This window comes from Tetrahymena thermophila (assembly GCF_000189635.1).
Source record: "Tetrahymena thermophila SB210 genomic scaffold scf_8254736, whole genome shotgun sequence".
Taxonomy (NCBI): domain Eukaryota; phylum Ciliophora; class Oligohymenophorea; order Hymenostomatida; family Tetrahymenidae; genus Tetrahymena; species Tetrahymena thermophila.
In genome coordinates, this window is record NW_002476500.1 from 211386 (window position 1) to 223594 (window position 12209).

The following is a 12209-nucleotide window of genomic DNA, read 5'->3' on the forward strand; positions in this document are numbered from 1 at the left end:
AATAATTAAGCTATGATCAGCGTATATAACTAATTTTTTTTGATCAGGTGATAGGAATATTGAATATTAATAGGAAAGATCAATAATTTCCTTATCATAAAAAAAACAAAATTAATTAAAAAATAGATACTTATTTATTTTTACATTTATATTGATAGTCAAATTAAAATTTATAGAGTAGATAAGAATAACTAACTAAATAACTATCATGCATTCAGTTTAAATATCAATTAAACTTTTTTTTAAAATTTAATAAAAATATTAATCAAAACAATAAAAAATCTTAAATAAAAATTAATTAATTTAAAAACTTTAAAGTACAAAAAAATAAAATATTTGGTAAAATGGGAAACTTCTTTAACAAAGTTTAAGTAAAAACTGATGCGTTTTTCTAAGCACACCATTCTAATTAGCATCACAATACTCATTCTTAGTAACCTCCTCATTTAGGTTAATATCCTCCTCCTCCTGAAATGTAGGCTTAGTACCCTCCTCACTAATAATAAGGATAATATCCTCCACCTCCTCCTGATATGCACGCCTAATAGTGCTCATTCCCTCCATAGTAATAAGGTTCTTTCCCTCCTCCACCACCTCCTTTTGCTGATTAGTTTTAACCTTAATAGTTTGGTTGCCAAAATCAAAATCCTTACTACAAGGATAAAAGAAAATCAGTCTTCAAAAAATTTAGCAAAAAAGCTGGTAAAGACAACCACTAAAATTCAAACTACTTTGATCACTTAGAGTAATCTAGTTTGAAAGATTCATTGTATCCACCTGATGTTAAAAGAATAACAGTATTCCACGACAATAACATAATAGTAGGTATAGAAGTTACATATTAAACCTTAAGACCCTAGAATACAACTACAATTTCAAGCAAAGGTACTTCTTGCTATGGTTTAGTTAAGTCTTCTTCTATCAAATTGAGCTTCGGTGAACATATTTAAGAAATATCTGGTCGTGCTGGAGATTCAATAGACCGCATAAAAATTAAAACTAGCAAAAACTAAGTTTTGGAAGTAGGTGGATTCGGTGGCTAGCCATTCAATAATATTCTTAAACGTCCCTATCCAAATGTTTTAAGTTTTGGAGGTTCCACACGTGAATATTTAGATTCAATTTATGTCATTTATAATTGAAATTTAATAAATTTTAAAACCTTTAAAATATATTTGTCTTTATATAAAGTAATTAGTTAATTAAGTAGTTAAATAATTTTAGTTATCCAAAATGTTTAATAAATAAATAAATAAATCATTGAATGAAAATTTTTTGTGAAATTTGAAATGATATCAAAATTAAAAAAAAATAATTAATTGATTATTTAGCAATGATTCGGAAAGATAGATGGACGGACGATCAGAAAGAATTTTTTAATTAAAAATTTGACTGATTATTTATTTATTTATTTTTTTAATTGAGAAGGATTTTATTTGCTTGTAATTTTGTTATGAATGGCAAGATATTTTTGATTGATTTATCTATGTAAAATTTTGTTTGATAAATTAGAATGTGAATGAAAAGTCAATATTTAGCAAAATAATCATTTAGTTTTATTTAATTTGCAAATGAGTGCTGAATAAATAATAAATTATTTAAAAGAACGCAAAGAAAAGCTAGAGAATCTTCACTAAATAGTCAATAAAAACAATATTGTTAGCAAGAATAGTTCAAAGAGGAATTTAGATAAAGCAATTATTTTTTCTTAAGTTTCATTTGTTAGTTTTTATAGTCTTTTTTTCTTGAAGATTGTTCTATTTAATCATTATCCGCGATTTAACATTGCCAAAAAGTTTTTTTCTTTATGGTTTTACTAAATGACGATTGACCCTCTCACTCTCGGAGCAGGTAAATTTTAAAAAGCAAACTTAAACAGATAAATTATCCCTTTTTATTATTCTAGGTTACAGTGGGTCACTTCTCTATTCGCATTATGAAGATTTTAAGTCAAAAAAAAATAGTTGAAAAAAAGTTAAAAAAAGTAATTATGAATAACTAAAAAATTAAATAAATAGATTGATTGATTAATTTAAAGATTTAAAACAATTTCAAAGAAATGTTTAAGTTATTTAGCAAGCTTATAAATAATAAATAATAAATATATTTTGATATAATTTAATTTAAATATCTATCTAAAGTGTTGTAAAAAAAATATATATATATCTTGCTCGTCTTCTATTATATTTTCTTAAACAGACCCATAAAAATTCGCTTCCAAATATTTTCCACTTTAAGTAGAAATTATTTTAAGTCTTTTATACCCGCTTAATTCATTCAGATCTGTAATAGAACTGTCATTCAACCCCAAAAATCTAGTGCTGATATAACCTTCACCAATTAGGTTCAAATAAGTGGTAATGCGGGACAAAAGACTATCGACATTTGATACACTATTTATCAATGGATGTCTTATTTTTTTTATCTATTTCGATTTGTATTCTATATTTATGAGACATTGATCCTATTAAAATACGTCAAAAAATAACTTGTTAAAACAAATCCAATTAATTAATTAATTATTTTTATATAATAAATTTCATTAGTAAACTATAAATTTTTCATAAGAAATTCTTACTAAAAATAGCTTAGCTTAAAAAATATTCTAATAAATGAATTTTGCTATTAAATATTTAATTATATGAATACAATATTTTATCTAAACGTTTAAAATGCTTAAAAGACCTTAAAAAATTATCATTTTTAATTTTTTTGAATTTAAGTCAATAAATAAAAAAGATAAATCAATTTTTACATTTTGTATTTTTTAAAATACTATAAAAATAATAGAAATTAATTTTATTATTTATATTATTATATTTTATAATTAAATAAATGAGTTTACTATAATAAAATATTCAATCAATCATAAATGTCAATCTTTTTATGCTTTTTAATTAATAAAAAACCTATAAATGATATAAAAGTATCAAATAATATAATTAATTTTTTGCATATAAACTGTATTTTTGTGTAAATTTTTACTATCAAACGTAATCACCTTACAATAATATAAAACTTATAAAATTTGGTTATCTTAGCTTGATAAAATAATAAACGTAATATTTAATCATAATATTTGAGATTAGCATAAGTAGTTATTTAATCTTTCTAAAAAATTTATATTAATTAATCTAATATAGTCATTCAAAGTATTTTTTATGAAAAAATATTTATTTAACAAAAATGGCTGTTAATTATATATAACAAGGGAAAATTTAAAAAGTTTCTTGTTAAAAAATTTTTTTTAAACAAAAGTGATTATTTTTAATTCTTTATTACTTTATTTTCTAGCAAAAATAACATAAAAAAATATTTTAATATGATTTAATTTTTAAAAGAGTCATTTTATGAAAAAATAAATAAATGCATAATTAGAAAAAAGAAGGTTAATCTAAATAATTATTTTCGACTGAATGTTTTTATATTAAGAACTCTTAATTTTTAAATTAATAGTTAAAATATCTATTTTAAAAATAAATGAATCAATCTTTATTTAGAATATGAATTTGTTTATTATTTGATTGTAAAATGTTTGTTTATTAATTTTCAATTAATTTATTTATAAATACAATAAATTATCATTTATTTGTTTGTTTTTGATTGTAAAATGTTTGTTTATAGATTTTCAATTAATTTATTTATAAATACAATAAATTATCATTTATTTGTTTGTTTTTTGTGAATAAATCAAATTAATTTTTGAACTAATACTGACTATGCCCCTTTGAAAAATAAATGAATAGTTTTATTAATAATTAATTAATTAGTTAATTTATACATTCATTTCTCAATGGCAGCATTTAGATAAATAGATAGAAATATTATTGAAAATCTATTTGTCGTTTGATTTTAAATATATTTTCAAAATGAAAACAGAAAAATTAAAAAATTAAAATTTGTTTGTTTGTTTGTTTATTTATTTTGTTTAGAAGAACAATAAATTAATTGATTAAATTTTTGATATAATTAGATAGATTCACATATAAATCTTTAAAGCAAAGCAAAGCATCGAAACAGAAAAATTTTAAATTCGATTATTAGATTTAGCAAATAAAAGGTCGAAACACAAATAATAAGTTATCTAACTAGCATTTGATACCAATAATAATTATAGATAGATAGTCATGCAACACAATTAGCAGCCAAACATTTTTGAATAACCTAACTACTTTTATTAAGATAAGATTTTCGTAAAGCTTCCTAATTTGGAAGTTTTAAGAGCAGAATTGAGATATGCTAGTTAATATCTCTCAGCACACAAGCTCTATCACAGTGCCAAATGGTAATAAACAGAATTATCTTCACTTTTTGGAATACTTTATTATTGACTATCAATTTAGCAATTTTTTTGATTGTTTTTTTCAATTATTTAATGAATAGGGCAAGCGAACTCTTATTAGGAGTTACAAAGCAATCAGAAATATAAGATAGCGTTTTGCTAAATAATTTCATCATAAGCAATATTGATAGCAATTACAAGTTTGCTAAAGTTTATTAAGAGCCCAGCGATGAAACTTTCGAAGCCCTTTTGGTTGCTAGAAACTTATTTGACTTGAGAGAATTTAAAAAATGTGCACATATATTGAAAGACTATGCATAAAATCCAAAATACTAATAATGTATTTTCTTATATTACTATGCTCTTTATATGGCAGGAGAAATTAGAAAGGAGGAGGAGATGTTTGAAGAAGGTAAAATTTCTATTTTAATTAAAATTGCAAATAGCAAAAATGATTATTTAGACATTTAAAAATAAAAGAGATAAGAATTCTTTAAATATTGTAAAGTATATGCAAAAAATATGAAAATATATTAGAGAGAATGTTTAGGATCGAAATTTTTTTAATTATTTTTTTATCTATGAATCAGAATAAAGTTCTAAGAGGGTTGTCAATCCAGAATTAAGTTTAATTTATCGCGACTTGGATTAAATGTACAAAAAGGGTGATCTTTGTGATGTAAATAGGTATTTATATGGATTGGTCCTCAAAGATTAGGAAAGAACTGAAGAAGCCCGTTAGGTATTTTTAGGAGTTTTAAATGATTTTCCTTGCTTTTGGTCAGCATGGATAGAGCTCTGCAAATTAATTCAAACAGAAGATATAAAGTTTTTGGATTTCAAAGAGCATTGGATGAAGAATTTCTTCTACAGTAGTTTCTGCTTGGAAAAGCACAAAAGCAATATTTGCATTGAAATCAATTATGGATTGCTGTGCTTTTTTAAAAATTCAAATTATTTAATAAACTAAATAGCCCACTACTTTTACAACTCATAAGGTAAACAAATAACTATCTGAAAATATTCTAATTTATATTTTGTTAAATAATTTAGATTTCGATATTTCGCTAGAGTGGTTTGAAAAGCTTGTAGAAATAGACCCTTTTAGATACGAAAATATGGATACCTACAGTAATATTCTCTATATTAAAGAAAACTAAGGTGAATTAGCCAATCTAGCCTTAAGATGTTTCTACAATAATAAGTATGCAACAGAAACATGTTGTGTAGTAGGTAAACTATCATAAATAGATATTTTTGTTAAACGAAATTAATTCATATTTAATAAAACAATTTATTTCAATTTATTCTAAAAGCGAACCAAGTATACAATCAAACTAAAATAGTGAATTTTCAATTAATTAATAATTTAACTTTAATTATAAATAAAAATGGTAAAAAAAGAAATAAAAAACAAAGATTTTTACTAACAAAATAAAGGATATTTATTATAAAGCTAATACTGAATAGCAAAAATCAAGAAATATTCTGATTGATATTTAATTCATTCAGATATTTATGATAAAACTAAAAATTAGTCATGAGATTTAATAATTTTTTTTGATAAAAAAAAGAAATTGCAAATTATTTATTTAATCAATTTCTTGATTTTTCAAACATAAAAGATCAAATTTTTTATCAATTTATTGATTTTTCAAACATAAAAAGATCAAATTTTTAATCAAAAATAATTAATCAAATTATTAATAAAAAAAAAATAAATCAAATTATTAATAAATATTCATTAATTTTAACTTTAATTTGAAAATACTTATTTTATTTATGAAATTAATTAATTTTTATTTAAAACACACAAAACATTTTATTGAATTTGTAAAAATAATAATTTTACTTAATACCTAATAAAGGTAATTATTACTCTCTGATGGGTGAGCACTTAAAGGCAGTTAATTATTTCAGAAAAGCACTTAGATTAGATAGAAATTGTCTAGCTGCTTGGACACTTATGGGACATGAATATTTAGAAATGAAGAATATTCCTGGTGCTATTGAAGCTTACAGAAACGCTGTAGAAATAGATCCAAAAGATTTTAGAGCTTGGTATGGATTAGGATAGACTTATGAACTTCAATCTATGAATCATTACGCTTTGTATTATTTCACTAGAGCAGTTATGTCAAGGTGATTAGTTAGATCAAGATTAAATCTAAATAGTTTTCTAATAATATTTATTTTCTTTTTAAAAATAGACCAAAAGATTCTCGTATGTGGAATGCTATGGGTAATTGTTATGAAAAATTGAATAAGAAAAACGAAGCAACTCGTTGTTATGAAAGAGCTGAGAATGGCAAAGATAAAGAAGGTATTTTAATTAATTATTTATTTTTTTTACCTTTATTGTAATAAAAATATTTTTTAATTATTGGATTTTTAAAGGGATCGCTCTTTTCTAGATGGGTAAATTATATGATTTAATGGGATTCGAAGAAAGAGCTATCCAGTGCTTTGAAGAGAATTTAAAAAGAAAGGATGAAGAAGAAACAGTTGACAAAGAACTAGGAGAATGTCTTCTAATGTTGGCTAATCATCATAAGAAGAAATTAAATTTTGAAAAAGCCCACTTCTATGCTAGAAGGTTGCTTGATATAAATGGCGCAGAAAGGTAAAATGAATGAAATTTTTATATTTTAATGTTCAAATTGTATGTTTTTAATGAATGAGCAAAGAAAATAGATAGTGTTTAAATAATTAAAAATCCAAACAAATTTGGGTTTAAAAAATAGTTTTCAGAATGCTAAAAAAAACAGGATAGAATTAATTTTTATTTGAAATAAAATAGGGATGAAGCGAATTAGATAATACATGAAATAAATTAAATGATGAACTAGTAATAGGTTTATTAGCAAAAGCAGACACAATAAATTTAATAATAATAAATATATCAGTAAGCAGGAGGTTTTCTTCCTAAGTATGGTTAATAAGCAAGTGGATTGAAAGGATTTTCTGTTTCATCTACTGTATAGCAACCAATACCTGGCTAACCTTAGATCCCTAATTTAATTCTTTAGCAATAGCATTTGACTCCTCAGCAATAGTAATAATAATAGCTACTATAATAGTCATCTTCTGCATCATCAGCTAATTCTTCTCAATAGCAAAACAAATACATTCCAAATATAACTGGATTTAATTTATCAGAGTTTTGATGTTTAAATAAAATATATTAACAAACGCAAATAATTTATTTATCTAATAAATCCACCTTAATTAGAGCAAATTGTTGATTTTAAATATATATATATATAAATTAATAAATGCATACATAATTACTGTCAATCTATTTATAGTTTAAGTAAGTGAGTAAAATTTCATATGAAAGCAAGTCTAAATAAAATAAATTGCAAATCAATCAATCAATTAATAAATCAACAAACAAATTAATAAGTGGTAAATTATTCCTATTTAAATTATGAATCAATGAATTATGTAAAAGGTTAAGCTAAAACAAAGAAATTATTTGATATTTAATGTATTTATTCTAAATTAATTATAATTTTTGTTGTTAAAATAAATATTATAAATATTTATATATCAATCAATTCCCTTTATCTAATCTTCTATCTGTCTTACTTACCATTCTAGATTTTAGATATATCTTCCTTATTATACATATATGTCAGTCAATCAATTAATCAAAAGCTCAAAAGTTAAGCTCTTTCAATATATTTTTTGCTATTTAGCCAATAATTCGCAGAGGAAATCAAATATTAAAGAATGATTTGACCACATATATAATATTGCATTTAATTAAAGAAATTTTATTTTATTTAATTTTATTTTTTTTAAATTTTAAATATTTTCTATTTTATTTTAATGGTTATTCATTTTTAACTAAAAATTAAAATATTTAAAAATTTAATAAAAATTAAAAATATTTAATAATATTTTAAATGAAAAAGGAGTATTTTGCTTATTAATAAATAATTTGATTTTAATTTTTAAATGTATTATTTTTACTTTATTTTTTTATTTATCTTCAATTTTTGTTTAATACTTATAGAAAATAAAATATTTTATAATAACTTGATGAATTTTATTTATTTACAATAGAATAATGCACTAAAAAGATATTTGAAAAAATGTGTTGCAAATAGCTTGAAATTTTAAGTTAGTGCATTCATAGATAAATAAATAAATTAATGAGATGAGCTTGAATAAATAAATAAGTATATAGACATGGATATGATATGATATGAAATAAATTAAATTAATTCTTTGTTGCATAAAAACTAAGAAAATGATTAACTAATTATCTAAGTAGCTAACTAACTAAAAAACAAACAGAAATGATTGAATAGATAGATTAATTGAATACACAATCATGAGCTTGCTTGCTTGCTTGTAGGAGATAGATTAGCTATTTATAAGATTAGATATAAATGGATATTTTAGTTATTTGGATTAAATGAATGAAATTAGTAATGAAATGAAAAGAATGAAGAAATAAATATGAATGAATGAATAAAAGGCGAAAGATAATATAATATGGAGAGATGAAAAATGAATTAAAATGAAAGAGAAAGAAAGACTATTTGTCTTGTCAAAATTAAGAGCAAATAATTGAAGAGGGCAATTTTAAAGCTTGGGAGAGTGAAAAAAAGCGAAAATTAAAGGAAAAAATACAAAATTTAATTAAATAAAAAGGGAATAAATTACATAAGAAAAAATCATCATATAAATAAAAAATGGTAACTCATTTTTTCTGAAATTTACTATTATATATTTAATCTAATTCCAAAATGAATACTAATCATTTTATTTTATCACTCATCAACAGGGTTTCGTTAAAGTTCTCAAGACTAAGGCTTACTTCAAGAGATTCTAAACCAAGTACAGAAGAAGAAGAGGTAAACAGCTATATTATTTCTTTGTATCATCTCGTCTTTTCTATTCTCGCTATTTAATCGTCTCAAACAGCATCCTTCATCATACAATCACTCATATCTGGTGCAAATCTCCTCAATATTTAATAATGAGAGCATATCCTACGAATAAATCGTTGATTCGTTCATAGCAAGCTTCATAAAACATGCAAATACATATTATTTATTGCGATTGGTTTGGCATTAACAAAAATAATTTAGCAAGATATTTATTTATTTTAGGACTATAAGCATAATGTTATTTCAATGGTTTTTTGCTAACTACTCAGCTTGATGAATATAATTTGTATTCAAAAGTCAAACATTTGCAATATTTCCAGCATCTTAGCTTGCTATCAAAGCTTTCAAACCTAAAATTAGCCTATAAACAAACAATCCAAAATATAAAGTTTTAGACATAAAGCAAAATAGTATGAACAGAAAAAGTTAATTCAGCTTCGGTTTTGTAATAGCGTTCTCTTTAGCATATTGTTAGCTGCTTCAAGCATACTAATTTAATAAAATTCAATTAGACGCTTTTCCAATATCAGCAAGGCAACTTATATGAAAATAGATACCTTGATAAGGTTAAACATAATTGCAACTAGGTTTAGATAGGAACAAACAAACTCAAATGATTATCTTGCTTCTAAAACCAACAAAATAATCAACATGCATAGAAATAGGCAGAAGCAGTTCAAAGCTCCTAAATTTGCTTCATTATCAAGATAAATCCAAACAACAAAAGAGAGTTAGCTAATTGACAGATAGATAAATAAATAAACATCATAATATCCTTTATAGATATTTTTGCAAAGCATTCAAATAAAACAAAATTATTGTATAAAACTATTAAGCAATTGAGTGAGTGAGTGATTGATTGATTGATTGAGTGAGTGATTATAATATTGATGAAATATTTTCTTTGGTTGAAGAAAATGATATTGAATTAAATAAATGGGAGAAGAAAAGACAAATAAATAGATGAAAGAATGAATAAATTTAAATATAAAAAAAAAAAAAAGATTTTAAATATTAAATATTTTAATTTAAATAGAGGGTCTCACTGATTACTACGCCAGAAAGAGATTGATCATCCAAGATAAGGATAAATACAACACCCCCAAGTACAGATTAGTTGCTAGAGCCACCAACACCAGAATCATCGCCTAGATCGTCTACGCTACCCTCAAGTGCGACAGAGTCCTCTGTGCTGCTGACTCCTACGAACTCAAGAGATTCGGAGTCTCCACTGGTTTGGCTTCCTACGCTGCTGCCTACGCCACTGGTCTCTTATTAGCCAGAAGATTGCTCAAGCAAATCGGTTTAGACACCGTTTATGCTGGTCAAACTAAGGTTGATGGTGCCTACTTCAATGTCGATGAAGACCAAAAGGAAAAGAAGCCCTTCAAGGCTATTTTGGATGCTGGTTTGGTCAGAACCACCACCGGTAACAGAGTCTTCGGTGTCTTAAAGGGTGCTTGCGATGGTGGTATTAACATCCCCCACTCTGAAAGCAGATTCCCCGGTTACGTCAGAGCTTCTGATGAAGGTGAATCCTCCAAGTACAAGCCTGAAGACCACAAGGCTAGAATCTTCGGTAAACACATCGATGCTTACATGAAACACTTAAAGGGACAATCCAACGAAGCTTTCTAAAAGCAATTCTCCAAGTGGAGCAAGACCCTCGAAGCTGCTAAGGTTGACTCCGTTGAAAAGCTCTTCACCAAGGTCCACGCTGAAATCAGAAAGAACCCCGAAAGAGTTAAATCTACCAAGAAGAACGATAAGCCCAAGAGAGACCACAAGAAGTTCTACCCTACCAAGCTTACCGCTGCCCAAAGAAAAGACAGAGTTAAAACTAAGTTCCAACTTGCTCTCTCTTAATGATTAACTTACTCTTTAAATTGATATAAATATAAAATATACACACTATACATATATTTAATTCTAACTTATTTGCGTGTAAAAATTCATCTATGTTAAGACTTCTTACACTATAAGTCATATTTAAACATGCAAAAATCAATCAATTAAATCTGTTTGTATGTATATTTGCTCATCCTCCTTTCATCTTATTTTATTCAATTTTCTCACATTCACTCACTCACTCACTCAATCAATCAATCCATTCATTTTTCCTCTCTCCTTATTTATTTATCTACTTTATTTAAAGCATACATATAATGATGAATTTTGAGGACAGTGATACAAATTTTTTAAAAATCACATGATTAGATAGATATATTCCTTATAAAAACCACATTTATATCAAAATTAAAAAAAATTTGGAAAATATAAAAATCATTACAAAAAAATATACTTTTTATTATGATAATAAATCAAATTGATTTATCAAAATTACTTATAGAAATATTGAGTAAAATTTAACATATTATCGTTTGTCATATCCAACATGCTAAAATAATATGAAAAAATGACATCAAATATTTTTATTAAACATTTTTTAAATGAGTTAATTTTTTATTATTATATAATTAATCAACTGATTAATAATCGAATTAATAACATTAGAATTTAAGTAAAAAATAAATTGAAATAATCATTAAAATAAATGAATAAATAATTATTAAATTTAAACATTTAAGTTTAATATAGCTTAACACCTAATTAAAATCTAGCGGTTATGTATGGCAGTGATGACAAACGAGCCGAAAATTTTTTGTAAAAGTAATAAATAATTTTATTAAATTTTTGCCATTCAAAAATGTAAGATTTTAGAGAATATTAAAAATAAATGAATTTAATTACAAAAATAATTTAAATATGTCAAAAATATATTTTATTCTAGTGAGTAGCATTTTCATTTATTATCTCTTTATGTACAATCTCTAGTTCCTAATATATTTTTAAGAAAACATTTTAAATAGAAATGCTAAGATTTATTTAATAAAGAATATTATACTACTTACTTTTATGTGATTCTCTTACTCAAAGCAAATTTATAAATTCATATAATTTATTTGTTCATTTTATACACTAATAATTAAATTTAGATAAATTGTTATTCAATATTTTTGAAA

At 23.9% G+C, this 12209-nt stretch overlaps 4 protein-coding genes across 4 annotated transcripts; all 4 read left to right on the forward strand. All coding sequences in view use genetic code 6, as the record gives it.

Annotated features, from left to right (window-relative positions):
• Positions 1–344: 344 nt before the first annotated feature.
• On the forward strand, positions 345–1142 carry TTHERM_00736450 (jacalin-like lectin domain protein; the record flags this gene model as incomplete). The annotated part of the gene is made up of 1 exon (XM_001011595.1): positions 345–1142. One exon carries the CDS (start codon positions 345–347, stop codon positions 1140–1142), a length of 798 nt encoding a protein of 265 aa, XP_001011595.1.
• A 429-nt stretch (positions 1143–1571) lies between these two features.
• TTHERM_000736469 (transmembrane protein, putative) lies at positions 1572–1968 on the forward strand (the record flags this gene model as incomplete). The annotated part of the gene is made up of 2 exons (XM_012796393.1): positions 1572–1851; positions 1907–1968. The coding sequence occupies 2 exons, from the start codon at positions 1572–1574 to the stop codon at positions 1966–1968; spliced, it is 342 nt and encodes a 113-aa protein (XP_012651847.1).
• Positions 1969–4127: 2159 nt separating this feature from the next.
• On the forward strand, positions 4128–7449 carry TTHERM_00736470 (anaphase promoting complex subunit 8/cdc23; the record flags this gene model as incomplete). Its single annotated transcript, XM_001011597.1, has 8 exons — positions 4128–4285; positions 4384–4694; positions 4873–5280; positions 5336–5515; positions 6151–6424; positions 6493–6605; positions 6680–6905; positions 7083–7449. The coding sequence occupies 8 exons, from the start codon at positions 4128–4130 to the stop codon at positions 7447–7449; spliced, it is 2037 nt and encodes a 678-aa protein (XP_001011597.1).
• Positions 7450–8988: 1539 nt separating this feature from the next.
• On the forward strand, positions 8989–11055 carry TTHERM_00736480 (60S ribosomal protein L5; the record flags this gene model as incomplete). The annotated part of the gene is made up of 3 exons (XM_001011598.2): positions 8989–8991; positions 9081–9150; positions 10223–11055. 3 exons carry the CDS (start codon positions 8989–8991, stop codon positions 11053–11055), a joined length of 906 nt encoding a protein of 301 aa, XP_001011598.2.
• Between the last annotated feature and the right edge of the window lie 1154 nt (positions 11056–12209).